General features: G+C 38.3%; 1 protein-coding gene and 1 non-coding gene across 7 annotated transcripts in view; both read right to left on the minus strand.

Annotated features, from left to right (window-relative positions):
• Positions 1–44: 44 nt before the first annotated feature.
• Positions 45–18,541, minus strand: part of LOC147226213 (uncharacterized) — an 83,411-nt gene continuing 64,914 nt past the window's right edge. Inside the window, exons 9-18 of one of the 6 annotated variants that reach the window (XM_086160604.1) lie at positions 16,368–16,613; positions 14,637–14,811; positions 14,408–14,470; positions 12,611–12,906; positions 10,822–10,869; positions 8,871–8,963; positions 8,102–8,183; positions 7,834–7,946; positions 6,273–6,465; positions 45–4,676 (exon numbers count right to left, since the gene is read on the minus strand). In XM_086160604.1, coding sequence (XP_086016730.1) covers positions 4,672–4,676; positions 6,273–6,465; positions 7,834–7,946; positions 8,102–8,183; positions 8,871–8,963; positions 10,822–10,869; positions 12,611–12,906; positions 14,408–14,470; positions 14,637–14,811; positions 16,368–16,613 — 1,314 coding nt within the window. In that variant the 3' untranslated portion in view covers positions 45–4,671. Of the gene's footprint in view, positions 4,828–6,272; positions 6,466–7,833; positions 7,947–8,101; positions 8,184–8,870; positions 8,964–10,821; positions 10,870–12,610; positions 12,907–14,407; positions 14,471–14,636; positions 14,812–16,367; positions 16,614–18,541 lie in introns of all 6 variants that reach the window. The other 5 variants (XM_086160603.1, XM_086160606.1, XM_086160605.1 and 2 more) reach the window with 5 other exon arrangements.
• LOC147226214 (U5 spliceosomal RNA) lies at positions 12,201–12,315 on the minus strand. Its single transcript, XR_015107241.1, has one exon. It is a non-coding gene; the product is annotated as a U5 spliceosomal RNA (small nuclear RNA).

Consider the following 18,541-nt stretch of genomic DNA (forward strand, 5'->3'; position numbering starts at 1 on the left):
TATGGTTCCCTTGTCAAACAACCTTGAATAAAAGATACAAGAAATTGGGTTTTAGTCCATTTTATTTTATTTTTAATGATCACATCACTAATTAACAAGTAATCACAATAAACACTGTTTTTCAAACCAAAAAAAAAATCCAAGTAATGAAAAAAGAAAAGAAAAAGCAACACAAAAACAATAAGGAGGTTCTGCAAATGACACTGTTAAGTCTAACTAAAACATCCCATTGTTGTTTTTATCTGTATGCTCTGCAAGTATAATTGGTGTTTAGGACTCATGCTATCCTAGCATAGCTTTTGAAGCGCTATGACAGTAGATGAAGCTCTGCAACACTGTTGGGAGATTGCACAACAGCCAAACTTGATGCTTACTATTAGTCTGTTTATTCTTTTTTTTTATTTGTTTGTTTGTTTTTTCCCCGAGTTTCAGATTGATTGACGGAACAGGGCATGCTGCATATTTAATTGCTTTTCAATAAACTATACTTATCTCTTAAGACTGGGCTGTGTGCATGACTTAAGAGTATAAACATATAAATGCACACACATTTAGTGCAGAAAAAACTAAAGTCACTGTTGCCAGTTTCATATTTCTATATTAAGATTTTGTTATGGTATTAATAAAATGCTCATGCTGGCTTTCTGCATATTTGGGCTTCAACATCTTACCCTTTTCTTGGAAATTATCATAACTCCTCGAACCATGAGAGCACAATTTCCATGTTGCTTGCTACAGAAACACAACGATAAATACATACACAAAAGTTGTTTAGTCTGCAGTACAATATATCTGAGACATTCTTTCACTTCACCAAACCCCGATTGTTGCTGTGCTTTGTTTCATTCTTGTTTCAGTGCCAATAAGAGTGCATCACCAATAAAATATCTATATACAATTCTGTGCAGTCTCCTAAGAAGAGGCAAGAAAATACTCTGGGGTACAAGTAAAGCTAAAATACGGTTGAGGATAGGCACAAGGAAAAATTTTGTGAAGTGGCAGGCGAGTCAAACAAACCAATCCAACCATTTAATGGCAAAAACCAAAACTGGAGTAGCAGCGAGGCACTCAAACATCATAAAATTCCACTTGCAATTGACTTTCATTTGAATGTATTGCTTGTATCTCCAAATGAGGTCTTTATTAGGGATGTACCATGAATTTATTTGTTTAGTTCTTCCTTACGAACTACAAACTGAAAATGCAAAAAAAACAAAAAAAAAAAAAATTGGATGCAATGTTTCAAATACTGATTGATCAGCGAAGGGAAACAGCACTATTTAACTGTTTATGTCAATTGAAAAGCTTTGTTAGCGTCTTCATGCGGCAAGGGTTGAAAAAATCATGACTGAAAGAAGGCATTTGTCAAAATATTACTTTTATATGCTTTCAGTGGAAATATTGCATGCTACCTATAGTTGTCATAAAGGAGGTGGAACGGAAATGTACCATCCATACCTTTTTTTAAGTGTAGGTGTGTGTCATTATAATGGCTGCTTTATGTGTTTTCGATCAAAATGTGTTTCCTTTGCCGGAATATCTATAGCAGTTTGATATTCTTTTAATATCTGATTCCCTTATTTCAGAATTCAACCAACAATTTTATTTAGATTTTTTTTATTTAAGTTGTTGCAAACCATCTTTTGTTCAAACAGCATTCAGTGGGAGTTGTTTTCTTTTATGAAGGGTTGGGGAAACAGACAAACAAACCTAATTACAAAGTTAAAGCAGCTACAATCTGTAAGAATATTATTATCAGTTTGAGTTAAAGTGACTAATTTGTTGAGATGACTCAAGATGACTTATCAAATATGTAAGCAGAAATGAGAAGGTTTTTGAAGCATCTTGACTGCATCAATTCTGCTGGATTCCGTTTTTAACTAGCTCTGAACCTCAATTGGACAAAGCAAGTATTCTAATAAATTTTCAGCTCTAAAGAAAGGGTTTGCTATTTTTACAAAGTTAAGGCTATTTTCTTATGAGATATGGTTTCAATGTAAGTCCACTCGAGGCTAAAAAAAAAAAAAAAAAAAAGTCCCTTCTAATTTTAGGCAACACACACTTGAACACACTAGTTATATGGGTGCCACTAAAATGTTCTGCCGCAGTCACATCCCCAATATGCTCATACCACATCCAAATTTCATTGCAATTTTAACTGCACCCACATGCTTATCTTTTATCACAATAACGACTCAAACATTCATTTTTATTCCTTTAAAATCTGACTTTCCTAGACATCAGCTCTTAAGCAGTTCAACTCCAACAAAGTGAATTTTGTCTTCTTTTTCTTTTTAAAGGTTTTAAAAAGTATTATTCTCTTACTGAAAGAATTTTCACCACCTTAGTTGTGTAAAAGTACAAACAAAAACGATGCAAATTATAAGTGAACACATTTCCACATTGCCATTTTTCATTTTGTCAGAAAGTGTATGTCACTGATCTCCAATGGGGCTTCTGATTCCAAAAACATGACAGAAATTCTGCCTTGAGTACATGGAAGATCCTTTTTCTGTTTTTGAAAGGGAACGTAGAAATATTTGGAATAAAGGTGCTCTTTTACTCCCCAGGGACCTTCAAAGACAAATAGTGATGAATTGATTGCTAGATTACTGATTTTTTTTTTAAATGATCAGCAGTAGTCGATGCCTGCAGTTTTTTGAAAATTATGAAAACATAAGAATAAAAGTGTGTGCAGACTGCTGTTTTTTTATTCATTTATGAAGATACTTATCTTGATAAAGACACTGTTGACGAGGCTAAAATGTGATTGTGGACAGCTCATGTAAGCAACTTCAGTCTGGGATTAAACTGATTGAACTCAACATTATAATTAGATCTCCATGATTTCTCCTGTATTAGCTGACAACTTCCAAGTGTAGAAAGTAATCTTAGGGGAAATATTTTCTGTGCTAAAATGTGGTCTTTCTTGACACTGAGAAACATCATCCTTAAAAGGAACCGATACCCCATCTTTGTTCAAACGTCTCGTTTAAAATTGGGCAGTAATGCAATGCTGTTATTAGTATGGTTGATTGAACGAAGAAATCAACCTCTTTCAATAATCAATTTCAAACACCATCAGAAGGGGTGTGTTTCAGGTTGGTCACTGTGACATCAACCACCGGAATCTACATGATCAGACCATTTTCTATACTGCTGTGATATCTAATAGACACCGAAAGCAGAGTACAGCTACAGGGCTAAATAATCAACTGGCCTTTACATTTAAAAGGCAACTGTAACAAAAGATGAAGAGACGCCATGACTTCCTCTTGCGGCAATATGGGAAAAACAACACATCGGAGGGTTTTGTTCTCAGTTGAAAGCTTTGCCACTTAAGAAAAAAAGAGTTTCGACCACAAACACATTTCTGCTTTACCAGGATAAGTTAATTTACAAGGCTCCTTCAAACGGGAAGAAAAGTTGCTTATTTCTACTTCTGCTGCTTTGTCAGCGACAAAATTCTCTGTCTCTCAGTAAAGCCTAGGTACGGGGTTGCATTTTCCTCATTCACTGTATTTTTCATTGGAGGCACACCGGTAGTGACGATCCTCTAACTTCAATCATTTTCATTCTCCATTTTAACCATATCTTTTCTTTAGGAGCGAACATTCACTACTGTAGGCCAGGTTCCAGGTTGTCTTTTGCTATCTCACTATTAACATCAGCCAAGAGATTTTCACTTTCAGTAACTATTATGTCTCCTTTAACTTTCAATAAGTTGTCTTTTTTCATTTTTTTTTTTTTTTAGATTTTCTCAGACAGTCAACTGTATTGCTTGCAGAGGAATACACTTGAGAAAATAAATAAACCCTTTGAAAATAAAAAAAAAATAGTGAAACAGCAAGTTAGTATAGAATATTAGAGCATAACGTCACGAGTTTGTCACTCTAACACATGAACACAAACACAGAGATAAAGAGCATTATATTTGTCAAACTGTAGTTTATGTCTAGATTTAATGTATGTGAGAAAGTTTATGGTAAATGATCCTAAATTTGAACGAGGAGGTGTTGATGAGATGACCAATTACTGAAGCTGAGTGCTGGGATATACAAGGAGCTTGCATGAGTCACAGAGGGAGGAGGAGCTATGTGCATATGGAGGAGGGGTTTCCACATCTGTTTGTTGATCAGTAAGCTGTGTGATTTTGGGTCAGGGAGGCAGAAGATACCACCAAAACAAAAACATAAAAAGTCAGCCTCTTTGGATAAGATTCAAAATATGGGAAAAATCCTTGTGATAACTTCATACAGATTCCTACCAGTCAGTCAGTGAAACCTCTGCAATACATAGGAGACTGGAGTGATGACAATGAGGAGGACAGTGCTTGAGGCATGAAGAGTCTTTAAGAACAATCAACATTTTGCAATTATATATGACAGGTGAATTTTAGAGGAAAGCTAAGATCCCTTTAAGGGGCTGCTACTGTCCCCCTGCACCGCCCCCAATGGAAGAAATGAGGGGGGGGTAGAGGGGGAACTTGCCCAGCTGATACAGGCCAAGGACTCCGGGAGGAATACACTGTGTGGAGTCGGTTGGTGGTGCACACAATGGGTGTAACTGTGCGAGAAGGGTCTGATATCTTGGTGGATCGGCCAGGTGATTACGTCTGCGCCGTGGTTCGTGCGAGAGCGGGTGTTCTCACGGAAGCTGAGCTTTAAAAACTCAATCTGCAGCAAAGAGGTTAGAAAGAAGAAGAGGGAAGAGGAGGTAAGGTGGGGTGAGAAAAAGAGAAAAACAAAGGGAGATGTAACAAAGGGTGGGGATGAGGTGGTGTTCGGAGGGGTTTGAGGGGGGAGGAGGGATAGCAGCATTAAATGCCTGCAAGATAAGAAGTCAAAAACGATGACGTGATCAGCATAACAATTACAGAACATGTACAGAACACATGAACATGTACAATTAAAAACAGCTTGCAGTCCTTGCGCATTTTTCCTGAAACCAGATTATACCAGGTAACCTGAAAGAGTATACCACTTGGAGAATATACATAGTCAACATAATATTAAAAAAGTGATTCTCTCAAGTCCAGAAGAGACTCCTGTACAACTGAAATATAATAAAGTAATTCACAGAAAGAATGATATATATGACAGCAAAAAATGGTCAAATATCAAATGAAAGGGTTTCTGCAGGTATCAGCTAATCAATTACATAATTTTTAATGCCCTTTCTGATGCCACTAAATAGATGTAATGCCCATGGCCAACAGCAGATACATTTATTTATAACAATGCCAATCATTTACATCTGGAATAACTTCTGTGCAGTAGCAGATAGGTACATATGACCTTCTCAGTGACAATGGAACTAAAGGAGCACATGAATTTAACTTTGTGTATGATTGGATTGTGTATGTCTGGATTGTTTTCAGCGTCAGTCTGAAGGCATCAAATGTATTTAAATCTTTAATGCCTCTAGACATTGAATTTAATGCTTTGCTGGTAATGATAGTGTTTAAGGCCTTCATTTTTGCCAAATCTATTTAATGACTTTTAATGCTCTTTAATCACCTGCGGAAACCCTGGTTGATACCAGTGAGTTTTCAATGGTTTACTGTATGCAGTCATACATTACACACGTAGGCACGCGTAACTGTAGCCTTCTTGACATTCTCTACTCAGCGTTTGTAGTCTGCCCTGTGGAGGAAGTGTTATTCTAAGTAAACTTATTCTTTTGAGGGGACATATTGTTGACACATTACAATAGTTGTTATTGTGCATGAGAAGTGGAACAAAAGACCAATATAGCTTGTAAGCAGAAACATAATGATGTACAACATCCATATCTTATTTTTTTTTTTTCAAAGAAGTTTAAGCTAAGAGGCCTGGTTTATAAAATGCAAAACCAAAAATAATTAACAATAAACAAAAGTAATCATTCGAATAATACAGTGACTGAAAACTCGAGAAAAAACACTCCAAATTAACTATGATTTACCAAAATATTAATCATAATTTTACTAAGGCAATACAAAAATTGTGTGGGGTAAGCCTAAAATATACTTGAGAACCTCTGTGGCTAATGAGGCCCTTCATAAAATTTACTACGAAGCTCCGGACCTGAAAGTTGGAAGCTCCCTCCTTGATTGTAATAACTCATATCAGTGTATTATGATGGCAAAATGTGAACCAGGTTGTCAAAAAAACATCGAGAGGTTGGTAGGTATATGAGATACTTCCATGTTGCATCATACAACAGGATTCTTCTTCCAAATCTGCTCATTGAGAGTGAAATACTTCCCAGGGAAACACAAAAAAACTTACTTGTCTCTGGGATGTGGGAATCCAGAGCCTGGGGCTCCTGAAGGCCCTCACTATCACAGGAAGCCCCCTCCTTTAGCCCATTCTCTTGGGCAGCTGTGCTCCCTACCTGCCCTGGCTCAGAGCCTGGGACTGGGGCCGGGGTGCCACATAGGGGAGTTCCATCTCCCTCTGTTGTCTCCTCAGCCCCCTCAGCCTAGAGACACACAGCAGGATGTGTCAATCAGATGGGGTGTGAAGACCTGGCTCCAGAGCTCTGTTCATTGACATTTTTTGTCAGGACCAAAGCAATGCAAATTGTTTAGCAATAATTCAAGTATTAGAGATACTGTATATAGCCCTACAGACAGGTAACCCTGGATAGATCTGGAGCCAGACTCACAAGATGAAGAATGACATTGCAAAAAACTCAACATTAGTACAAACTGAAAGCACAAGTGTTTGATAAGTGAAGTGAGCGCAAACATGTTGTAAATCAAGATATATGATCAGAGGACACTAAAATTATAAGTGAAATGTGCAGAAGTGAACTACTGACATTACCACAACACATCATTAACATGATACAGTGTGTTGCAGTTCAGTCATGAAGAAATGTCAAATGACCGCTGCGTTTATGCTTCTCACGAAATACAATATAAAGTATAAGTTGAGGAGTCCACTGGACAAAGATCTAAACAAAGAATAGAGAGAAACCAGTTTCATGTTTTTGAGGCAAACCAACCAAACCACTAAAGCCTGTATGCACATGTGTGCCTTGCAAGGAGCACATCATAATGTGACTTTGCATTGTGAAAGTAGAGCAGTGGTTAAAAGTAGCAACATATGATCTTAAAACATTATAAATATATAAATATGTATCAAAAAATTGTGTTCTAATTTACGACCAGGTGTATGGCACTCAATGCTTAATCACTAGAAAACACTCAAAACCATCCAACAAACAAACAACAACATTATTGTAAAAAAAAACAAAAACAGTAATGTAACTAGTTCAGCTAGTGTGAAAAGGTTGATATTGAAGTAAATAGTGTACATACTAGGTAATAAATCCTGAAAAAGAAAAAAAAAACAGTTTCTATTCAAAGATTAAATGATATATCAGGTATGTATGTGACTAATTGATTTTTTCACTGTGGAAAGAAACCAGAGAAGCTGGAGGAAACCCACACAGACAAAAAGAGAACATGCTCCACACAAGAATGTTCCCTGTCAGAATTGAACCTGGGTCCTTTGTGCAGTGGGGCCAAAGGACTGGCTCTACCAAAGGGCTGCATTTTCTCACAGAGTCATGATTATTAAAGCTTCCCTTTTGTCAGCCCTTCACTGCGTCATTATAGTACACAGACAAAAGGAAATGAGGTAACCCATTTATTCAATTTGTATCTCACTGAGTCACAACACATATCCCAAGACTGTGAAGGAATAACTGACCCGATCGATGGGGAGAATATTTAGGAGGTGCGCAGAGAATGAGGTTCTTTTGAAGCTGTGGGTTTTGGGATTCACCTTGGTATTTTCCAATTGATGGCAACTGAAGGGGCTAATATATGAAGAACCTCACCTTAACATTTCCTCCGCCAGGTGACTGGCTCAAGTTGTCCACTGAGCCCACTTTGGACTGAGCTTTTCCCTTAAAGTTCAGTTTGTGGGACTCGATCTTCACATCGCCACCACCTAGAGCAGAGAAGCCTGTACATACTGATCTACCATATACACATATAAAATAGATAATACAATTTATCTGACCAATAGTATATGGGACCCCTTCTTCTTAAGAAATGAACACCGATAAGCTTTCTTATGGGGTCAAACAACATATTCCAGCTCACCAGGCTTGTGCTTGATGTTATCCTTGGATCCACATTTTGATGTCACCTTACTCAGATCCACTTTCTTGTTGAGGATCTGCACCTGTCAAATTTTAAATAAACCCATTTTTTATCATCAGAGGGTAAATTATACATGTCACCCCACATAAATAAATGAATAAATACATGCTGGAAGGACATGGTTCAAATTCACTTTGCTCTTCATTATAAAAGAGGAAAATTCACAAACAGAACTATTGGGAACAACAGCTTACTGCAGTTTTTGTTCCTCAATTTGGGAAATTCAGCTTTAGGCTCAGACACCACATGTCTCGTCCTCCAAGATCATCGTAGTAAAGACCAGGTTAAAGTACCAGATACCTTATGAAGAAACTTGGAGGAAAAAAAATAGCAAAGCAGATATCCCGAATGTAGCAGTATTGATGACTGCTGGACATGGGTTTAGTGAGTTAGTGACAGGGGTAAGACAAACTAGGAACATTTAAGGAAGCAAGGGGGAGTGAAATGGATCCTTGGGAGGGGGGTGGGTACAGAAGATCTGCTATATGCTGTTCCACACATCAGGTCCTTGACATTAAAATCAGAAGCACAATTTGTGCAATAGCAGGTCCAATTTGAGGGGCAGCTTTGAATCTCATTTTGAAGCTTTTACATATTGACTCTTGAAATATTTCAGAACCATCTCAGTTTTTTCCATGAGCAATTCTATGAAAGCAAATTGTTTAACAAATTGGTCTGAGCATCCTGCCCTGGGCTAGGAAATACTTACATGCCCTCCACCAGGAACATGCTTCATATTGTCCTTGGAGCCCAAACGTGAGGAGACGTGGCTGAAGTCCAGTTTTTTGGAGGCTATCTGAACCTACATGGATACAGCATGGCAGTAAGAGATGGATAGGGAGGGCAGGGGGATGCATGAGAAAAGAAGAGAAGGAAAGCAAAGAGAAAGAGAAAATAAAAAAACAAGAAAAGTGGAAAGAAGAGAAGGAGAAGAGAAGAGAGGAGAGGAGAGGAGAGGAGAGGAGAGGAGAGGAGAGGAGAAGAGAAGAGAAGAGAAGAGAGGAGAGGAGAGGAGAGGAGAGGAGAGGAGAGGAGAGGAGAGGAGAGAGAAATCACCATTACAGAAAGGGAAGGAAGGAAAGCACAGCAGGGTGGAGCAAAACTCACTTCATGTCCCTTGCACTCACTGACTACTAGACAGCAATATCGCTTGTTTTGCTGCCAATTACAATTGCTGCCTGAGCCACTGAGGGCCAAACAGGGGAAACACATAACCCAACAAGAACCTTCAGAATACAAAACCATTCAGCTAAAAAACGCCCTTGTCCATTATTGGGGAATTTCTGACAATGTTTGCCACTCTGCCAGTATATTTCCATAGGGGGTTGGTGTGGCGCGGTGCAGGAGGTAGAGCAATCCTCTTTGGAACTGAACATTCCTGGTTCGATTCCCAGCTCCTCCCAGTGTCTCCAAGTGTTGTTGAGCAAGACACTGAATCTCTAACTGCTCCCCTGCCGCTGGTCGGTGGCATGCCTACTGATCATGGTACATCCATAATGGGTAAATTGCGGAGCATGAATTTCCCCATGGAGATTAATAAAGGATATATTATTACTATGATTTGACTTCATCCACTCCACTACAGAGAAGTGAAATTTGTCAATAAGGCTTTTTCAAAAAGAAGCTCCCAGGACAGTGAGAGAAATATATAAGTGACCAATGGCTCGATAGCATTGTATGACATTTGAAAGGATTATACAAAACCCTTCACCCAGGACATAAGGATTGCCACAGTCTGCTTTTAAGTCACATTCATTGTTCCTTTAGGTTAACAGCAGTTACAACACAAAACTTTTTTGGTTGGTTTCAAGGAAAGATACTTGGGGACGTTTAGGCAACAAGAGTACTTAATTAAGTTAAGCGAACATAATTCCTTGTTTAATATTAGGAAAAACAATTGGTGCGTAACAACTGGACAGTATATCGATTAGCTTTGGATTCCTAAACATCTTTGATAAGTTTAAGGAACAAAACTATGCAATGATCAGGAAAAAACAGTGCATGGTAACGTTTATAAAGCAAAAATAGTCGGTTAAAAAAACATCATAATTTGGATTCATATAAAAATTGTTAGGCTGTATTGCACCAGGTCATCAAAACATGTGGTACTGAAGGATGCAAACTTAAAACTTACACTTAAATAAAAGATGGCCAGCTGACTATGTCATATGTTTATATAAAATCTCCTGTAATGAATCAATTTGGTTAAGATCTGGTTATTGGAGAGAACATTTCATATTGTAAGCATAATTTTCAGTCATCAGACAATTCAGTGTCTTTGTGTTCTGCACTAAAGCATCCATTTCAAGTTATGGCTCTCTGAGTAAATAGTCAGATGTTTCCTTTAACTTGTTACCAGGATCTTGACTTCATAATCCCCTAGTATGTAAAAGTACATCTCTCGAAAGACTGTGAAGCAAAAATTAACATTTCTTATTGATGTGGCTTTTGCCGCCAAGATTTGTTATGAATATAAACTTGAAGCATTTAATTGTTCTTCTGAGGTAAACAAGTACATTAACTTTGCAAAAAAGAAAAGATAAACACATGCACCATGAGAAATAATATGAGTCATGGCCAGGTGTCTGTGTTTGTGTTTCAAAAAGAGATGGTGGGGTATGAAAGTGAAAGATGTAATGGAGGACAGACAGGGAACTCACTTTGCCCTGGCTTGTATCTTTGGATGCAAAACCCCTGGCAGTTGACACCTGGGAAGACAAGCCCACACTGGGTTAGCAACAGTGCTGCATGATGGCACACAGAGAGGAGATGGAGGAGGACATTATTGTAATTTGCATTGTGGACAAGCAGAAAAGATTGAATGGTTAAGGACAAATGCGGGAATAGGGAACCAAAAAGGAAACAGAAGGGTATGAATGTAAATGTTTTGTATGCCTGGACAAATGGATAGCACTTGAAGGATAATTGCAGCCCATTACAGGACAAGTGAAAGCTGCTGCAGCTTAACTGCATTTCAGTAGCAATAAAAAAATACTATGTTTACCAGCGTTTAGTGATAATGCAGACCCCAGAAGTATTTTTTTCTGTTAAGCTGACATTAAAATAATGGGTGGCACATTGTCATCTTTAGTACTGAATATTTCAGACAAAAGTCTGCATCTCAGACTAGGAGCTGGTTTAATGTGTGGATGTTATTTCAAGAGTCAAGAGAACACAATGAGACTCCCATCTCAGATCGGAATGCCAACCCTTATTCTGGAGATGTTAGACATAATACAAATATGAGCGACAGGAGATGCAGGATGCTATCACAGTGAAATCAGCTGTCAGGCTGTTTAAATTGTGTATTCATGTATTATTAATGTGTGTAATTGCATAACACATTGCAGAATTTCGTGTCTACTATAAGAAAAAAATATGTGATGTGTCCATAGAAACAGTGGCATTTGGCATACTTCTCAGATTTCTTTTATTTATCGTTTTTTTCATTTTGGTTCAATCTCTTTTGCTTAGCAAAGGGCAGGAATTGACAGGATATTTTGTAATTTTTTTCATCTCCTTTTTTACCTTGCGCAACTTTCTTAGAAACACTTATGTCACCAGTAATTTAACAGTAAATAGATAAATACAAATGAGATTAATAAGTAAAAATAATGTTGTGTATGTGTTATAATATATGTCACGGACAACCTTGCAGTTTCAAGTACAAGGGAGATAGCACTAACATTATTTTTCTTTGTATTTCCCAATACAAATCCCAGACAGGACAAATAATAAACAAAGGAAAGGACAAATGACAATGTCTGAATTAATAATAGTAATAATTAAGTTATACTTTATTTATCCCTCCTGGGGAAATTCCTTCTCTGCATTTAACCCATCATGGATGAACCATGAGCACTTGGCTGCCATCTATCAGTGCCAAGGGAGCAGTTAGAGATTCAGTGTCTTGCTCTACAACACTTTGACACACTTGAATGAGTCAGGAATCGAACCAGGAATGCTCGGTTCCAGGGATTATCGCTGTAAATCCTGTGCCACCCCCCCCCACCCCCCCCCCCCCCCCCCCCCAAAAAAAAAAACTGGCTGAAGTAGGACATCAAAAAACTCTGCAAATCTCATGTTGTTCCTCTCCACAGAAATCTTTAGTGAAAGGTGAAAGATTTGCATAGTCTGAAGTGAAACATGAGAGTATATGAAACAAGAGAATTTTAAGTCTGGTGTAGTGAATGATGTGTTGCATTTTCAAAACAGAAGGTTATCGGGCCATGGCATGACCAAATGAAAGCCATGATACTAAATGGTTTGAATGCTGCTGTTTAAGATTCTGTTCACAAGATGTTTTGAGGAGAGTACGAGTATTTAGGTATTGTTTGGTATTCAGTCCACAAGAAAGACAATGTAGAGTTTAGCGTAGAAGTGAAGAAGCCACGAGAAGCCAAAGAGACATTAAAATTGTCTGAGGAATGAAGTCAGTGACAGATCTACCTTCCCCCCACCAGGCTGGTGCTTCATGTTGTCTGTGGAGCCAATCTTAGAGCGTGCATTGCGGATTTCAGGGGTCACCCCTGTGCCAGGGCGAGCTGTGGTCCTGGAGCTGATGGTTGTGGTGGAAGCTGTGGCTGAGGATGTGGTGCGAGGAACACGGGGCACCGGTGGCTTCTTCTCTGGTGCTGTCCCTGTGGTGGTGGAGGGTGTGGCCGGTTTGGCTGCTGTAGTTCGGGTGCGGGATGTGGCTGCATTGGAAGCAGAGGTTGTGGTGGCCTTGGTTCTGGCAGAATCAGCTGGTGGGAGGGAGCATGAGTGAAAGACCTGCAATGACTCAGGTGTCTACACAATTTTAAATTTTAAGACACAAAATAGGTAAGGCAGTAAAATCAGATGATCATTTATTGGTCTTTGGGTCTTTGCTTTAAGTTGGAGAGAGAACTTGTGTTTATCTTTCACTGTCTTTCTACAGGCAGATCGTTATGGCAAATTGGTATGGCTGAATGACGTTGTGCTGCATGAAAAAATGTAAATGAATCTTTCCACTGGAAAGGTAAAGCTGAAACTGAGAGAGATGAAAGAGACGCAGGATAGGAATGTGGGGGGAAGGATCATAGCGGGAATAAAAAAGGCCCAAAGACGACAGTAATGTGTGCAGAGAGAGTCAGTCGTGGAAAATGTTGCTCCAACTTCTATCATGCTTTCAAACAACCGGATGTCTTGGGGGTGGTTTCTCCGGGGACTTAAATTTTTCAGAATTTCAAAAGACACTCTCAAGTATATTTCTGTGTAATATTTGAGGATCAAAACTGATCTTCCTACTGCCGTAGTCTGAACTTCTGAAAGGTTCAGTCTGATCATACTGCAAATTGAGGTGTTAAATGTACATCAGGCCAGGAAAAAAGTGTTGGTCCTGTGGAGCTGTATAGAAAAAAATAGGCCAGACTAATTTCTGACTTGGGTAAACATACAAATACCTACATTCACACCATTCACCATGCAGACAAAAGTTGCCGGCATACAGGTCATTTTCTCTCCTTCTTTTGCAATTTCAATTTTAGCATGTGCCCATTCAGTGTGTCTTGCAGAATAACTGACCGAGCTGACATTTTCAACTGCAGAGATCTATTCAAGCAGTGACACTCCTTCTCTTGTTGGACAAAGTAACTGTATTTCTTTGCTCACCCTATTACTACAGAGGGGAGCAACCAGTGCATTTGTTGGACTGGCAAAAAGGTTGAACACAGCATCAAAACTATGGATTCAGATGTTGAGGTCCCAAGTCCCAGGTGTGTGCATTAAAGCAAAGTAAAAAAAAGTTGGACCTTGCTCAATAAAGGATTTGGGTCATATTACATGTGCGATAGAGTTCGTCCACTGTTGGGGAAAAATAATACACATTGATAGAATAAGTATAAACATATCATTTTAAAGGACAAAAAAAAAAGTAATCAGAACTGCCCTAAGGAGTATTACGATAGTTACAGCAGTTAAAATTACTTTGGATGGGAAAATATAGAACCCTTATAGCTTGTGCACTTAACACCTTTTGAAAATTAACGATGTACATGAAGAGAGAACCCACTCAAAATATTGAGCTTACCTGCAGAACAGGAATCTATTCTGAGGTTTATTTAAATTAACATTTAATATATGCTAATCAATATCTGCATGCTGAATTGACAAACCCTTCAAGACACCAACAGTGATCCTCATCCGGCTGTGAACTTTTTTATGCTAATATATTAGCTTACAGTGTGGATGAGCATATTGCTGAACTGCAGGAAGAATCAGTACCTGCAGAAGTCCTCAAAAGGCCATGCTTCTTGTCTTCTCCTGGTTTGCTGTCAGTGTTAGAGGCTGAAACACAAATAATTATGTTTTGATTTTAGCAAATGAATGAAAGGACTTATTGTGAAAAAAGCACACACCTTGAAATGTGAGTTTAAATTTGAGTGTATATATTTTATATGCAAATAATGTTATCAAAAGAATATGTGCACATATTTGATAGGTCAAATAATACCCAGAGGCTTTCTGGTTGAGGCTGTGGTGCGGGGGATTGTTGTTGTGCGCACTGATGTGGAGGTTTTACTGGTTGCTGTGGTGGCAGTTCCATTTTTGGTGCTGACAGAGGAGCCTGTTTGATTTGAAGTGGCAGTGGTGGCCTTTGGCACAAGAGGGCGCTTCTCTGTGGTTGCCTGTGAAGACAACAAATGTCAGATGAGTGGGTATATGAGAAAACCTCATGAAGTTAAATGTTGGTAGAAAAAACAAACTAAACAAAAAACCCAACTTAAGCCTGAAAACATCAGCAAATGACTTTTATCTCTGACATCAAACCTCCTATACTGTGGAGGTTTAATGTCAGAGCTAAAAGTCAATTGGGGCAACTCAACAGGGAGCTCAAGGTGATAGACGGATACAACATGAAGATCAATGTTCCATGGCCTCAATCGTCCTTGATGATTGAGATTTTCATTATTCTGCATGAAACACTTCACATACAAACCAGCTGTTTCCCAACAAGCTGGCCAGGCTGCATTAAGTCACCCTGCACCCCTGGGCACTGAAACGCTAAATAAGGATGCCTATTTATCAGCATCATACAAGATGTAATTAAACAGGCCACCGATAGAGGGAGGTAGAGAGCTAATTTATTTCTGAGGCGATGAAGAAAAGTTTGGCAGTACTGGCTGGTCAATGGAACAGGATGTCCTATCATATAGATTTATCTTAACAATGTATTAGACGCACTGGGTACACTGAAACACATAGGGATGTAATGAGCAGTAAAAATACTTAGAAGTAGGTATGAAATATTGAAAGAGACCAAAAAACTTCAACAAAAACAAGTGAAATCAAAGGGAGTGCTGGTGGGTGGTTTAGAAAAGGAAAAAAAAAACATGAAGGGTCCAGAATGGCACAATGACAGCTGCTTTTTCAGTCTTTTTTTAAATGCTGGATCATGTTCATGTCAGAACCTGATCCAATATCACTTTTAACATTTCATTATAACTTATTTTATTTACTTAGAAATTATGTCCCACACTTCCCTGTACCATCATATTCACCATTATTTTATTCTCATTATCATTATTATCATTATTTTTCATTATTAGACAGATCTTGTGTTAAAAAAGGTGCATAAGGGATGATCAGGGAAGTACAGAGTCCATGATAAATTGAGGAGCACCAACTTCTATGGGACAGATGTGGCATATAGCCTATATTGGTACAAAGCTGGCAGAGGATAGCTTCAATACATTAGTGTAGCAAAATATCAAGAAATAAAGTCAATACTTTTTGCATGGTCTTTCACTGAATTTGCACCACATTTGCTTTTATTGATGACATGAGCGTGCCTTGTCACTGATTATATGAAACAAAGGCGTTCCTACTCTTGTAGGAATGCACACAGATCAGACGTACAAATTCCCTGACACAGGGGAATGGCTTTCTTATGTACCGAAATCAACAAAGACCACATTACTATTAATGTTTTAGCATTTAAGAAGAACTTGGAATAATATACACAATAGAGAGAACTTCTATAATTTGCTCCAAAGTCAACCAACTTAGATCCATGATTAGACTTTGTGTTTAGAGAATAGCTGAAATGTTTTTAGCATCACTGTAAAGATGTATCGATTTAAAAATAAACAGTTGATGATACCCCTGCACTTTCATATTCCCCTTATATTCCCATATTGGTAGGGAACAACTTGGGATTCTGCTACATTGAGCCAGAACTCACCTTAGGTTTGATCTCACGTGCAGTGCTAGTGGTTGAGGGGCGGTTGGTGGATGTGGTGGGTGGTCGCTTTGGGGCAGTAGTGCCTGTAGATGGAGCCTTGGCTGTGGTTGTTTTTTTATCTGACATAGATGTGGTGGCAGAGAGCATGGGGCGTCTGGCAGTGGCAGAACCACTGCCAGCAGCAGCTGCGGTCTGCCGTGTTTTGGCAGCGGCAGTGGTGCTTGTCTTGGTCACTGTGGTAGCAGACTGTAAATATGTACCGGGAGGATGAGTGGGTGGCAACATAAGGGAAGCATGCAAAGGAAGCAGAAAAATAAGGAGAACATATGATGAGATCAACAAGATAAGCTGGGTTTAAATGATCATATAATAAAACATGAAAACAAAAAAATGAAGCTACTGGTTCTGTTACGTGGATTTTGTAACTTTTGATGGTAAGAATGTTGCTTAATGCTGTGTATGCTGAGCATTAATGGAGCACTGGCAGAAGCATTAGGCAGCATGCATGATGAATGGATTCTAAGTATAGTGAGCAGTGTAATTTATTTGTCATATGACAGGCAATAATTTGCAGCTTCATACTGAGATTAAATAAAAATCTACTTGTGTATAATACTGTATTTGTGTCTCTGTGTGTGTGTGTGTGAGAGAGAGAGAGAGAGAGAGAGAGAGAGAGAGAGAGAGAGAGAGAGAGAGTATGTGTGCAAGTGTGTGTTTGCCTGTTTGTGCTAGCAAATGCAACTGAAGATCAGAAAATATGAATGAAAATCAAAATCTGTTGAAACATAGGGAACTTAAAATTCCTTAGCGTGAAAAGGATGCCAAAAACAAACATAAATGCATACTCCTATGACAGTTCTACTTCTCCTTCATTCATGTATCGTGGTTTACAATTTAAGCTGATGAACAGAAAAGGGTCTTTCTGATCAAGAGATTTTAAGTCACCCAATTAGATGTGGATTTGTAGAAATATCAGATCTAGCTTGTGATCTGTGTATGTGTGTATGTATGAGAGAGATATATCACAAATACAGTCTGTAGCCCTGCATTAAAAAACACATTTTCATTGAGTGCAGATAAAAATGTAATACTAACATCCACTGTGGGGTTTTTCATAAATACATAGCTCTGTCATGGCGCTGAGGATTGGGGCAGAAAGGGAGTACAACCATAACTGAGTTCAAAGGCAAAATGAATTAGTAATTTTTTTAGATGTGGAAAGCCAGTTGTGACACCATGGGAGACCCAGTTCTATTCAGTGTTCTAATTACTACGAAGAGTTGGCAGTTCAGTCATGAACTTTTCCAGCAGTAGTTTATTGTGATGGGATATTTATGGTTGAGGTTTATTATTAATAAACAAGTTACAAGTTACTTTTTCAGATTGGTCCAGGCTAAGGATTGTAGGAAAATCATTATGAGAATTTACTAGATTTCTCCTACGTAAAAGACTATATGGTTTTAGCTTAGAATACTGATATTTATGGACAAATGATGTTGGTTACTTGAGTTCTAAATTGAAAAAAAATCTTACAGCTGAAGTATACTCCATTTTCTGAGACTTTAGTATTTGAATTTCAAGAAGATACTGCTTGATGTGTGTGATGTCCATCAGAAAATTGACTTGATTTCGAAGTATAAGACATATAGTGTTCAATTATTCTTGTGATACCAGACAAGTAAATTAAAAATGTGTGTTGCTAGCTAGTTATCAGAGAACTTTAAATACAAGGTAGTTACAAGGGCAGCAGCAGCAGCTCCTGAAATTAACAGAGCAACAATCTCAACCTGATTCTAATGAGGGAAGATCTGGTACAATACAACAGATCAGCAATGGACTCTGTAAACTGTTGTTAATGAAAAATTTACAGACACCCTGAAATGTTCTGTTCAATTTTGTTATCTGCAGCCTGAAACTGATTGTCTGCCAAATATGTCTCCATTCGAAATTGTAATTATCTGAAATACAGGACAATGCAATGTTAACAAAGAGTTGTAAACAACCTTGCCAGTAACACAGGTGCAGGGTAATATTGAGAAATGAATAAAGTAAATAAAACAGTTTAATTTACTTTATTTGTTTCTAATCATCCAAATATTTACAGTAAGCCTATCTGAGACCATTCACAGCTCCGATGTGGTAATAATCTTCTCTGACCACTCTAAGGCATAAGA

Source organism: Fistularia commersonii, chromosome 15 (assembly GCF_037954325.1).
Source record: "Fistularia commersonii isolate RoL2024-O1a breed Wild chromosome 15, RoL_Fcom_v1.0, whole genome shotgun sequence".
NCBI classification, from domain to species: domain Eukaryota; kingdom Metazoa; phylum Chordata; class Actinopteri; order Syngnathiformes; family Fistulariidae; genus Fistularia; species Fistularia commersonii.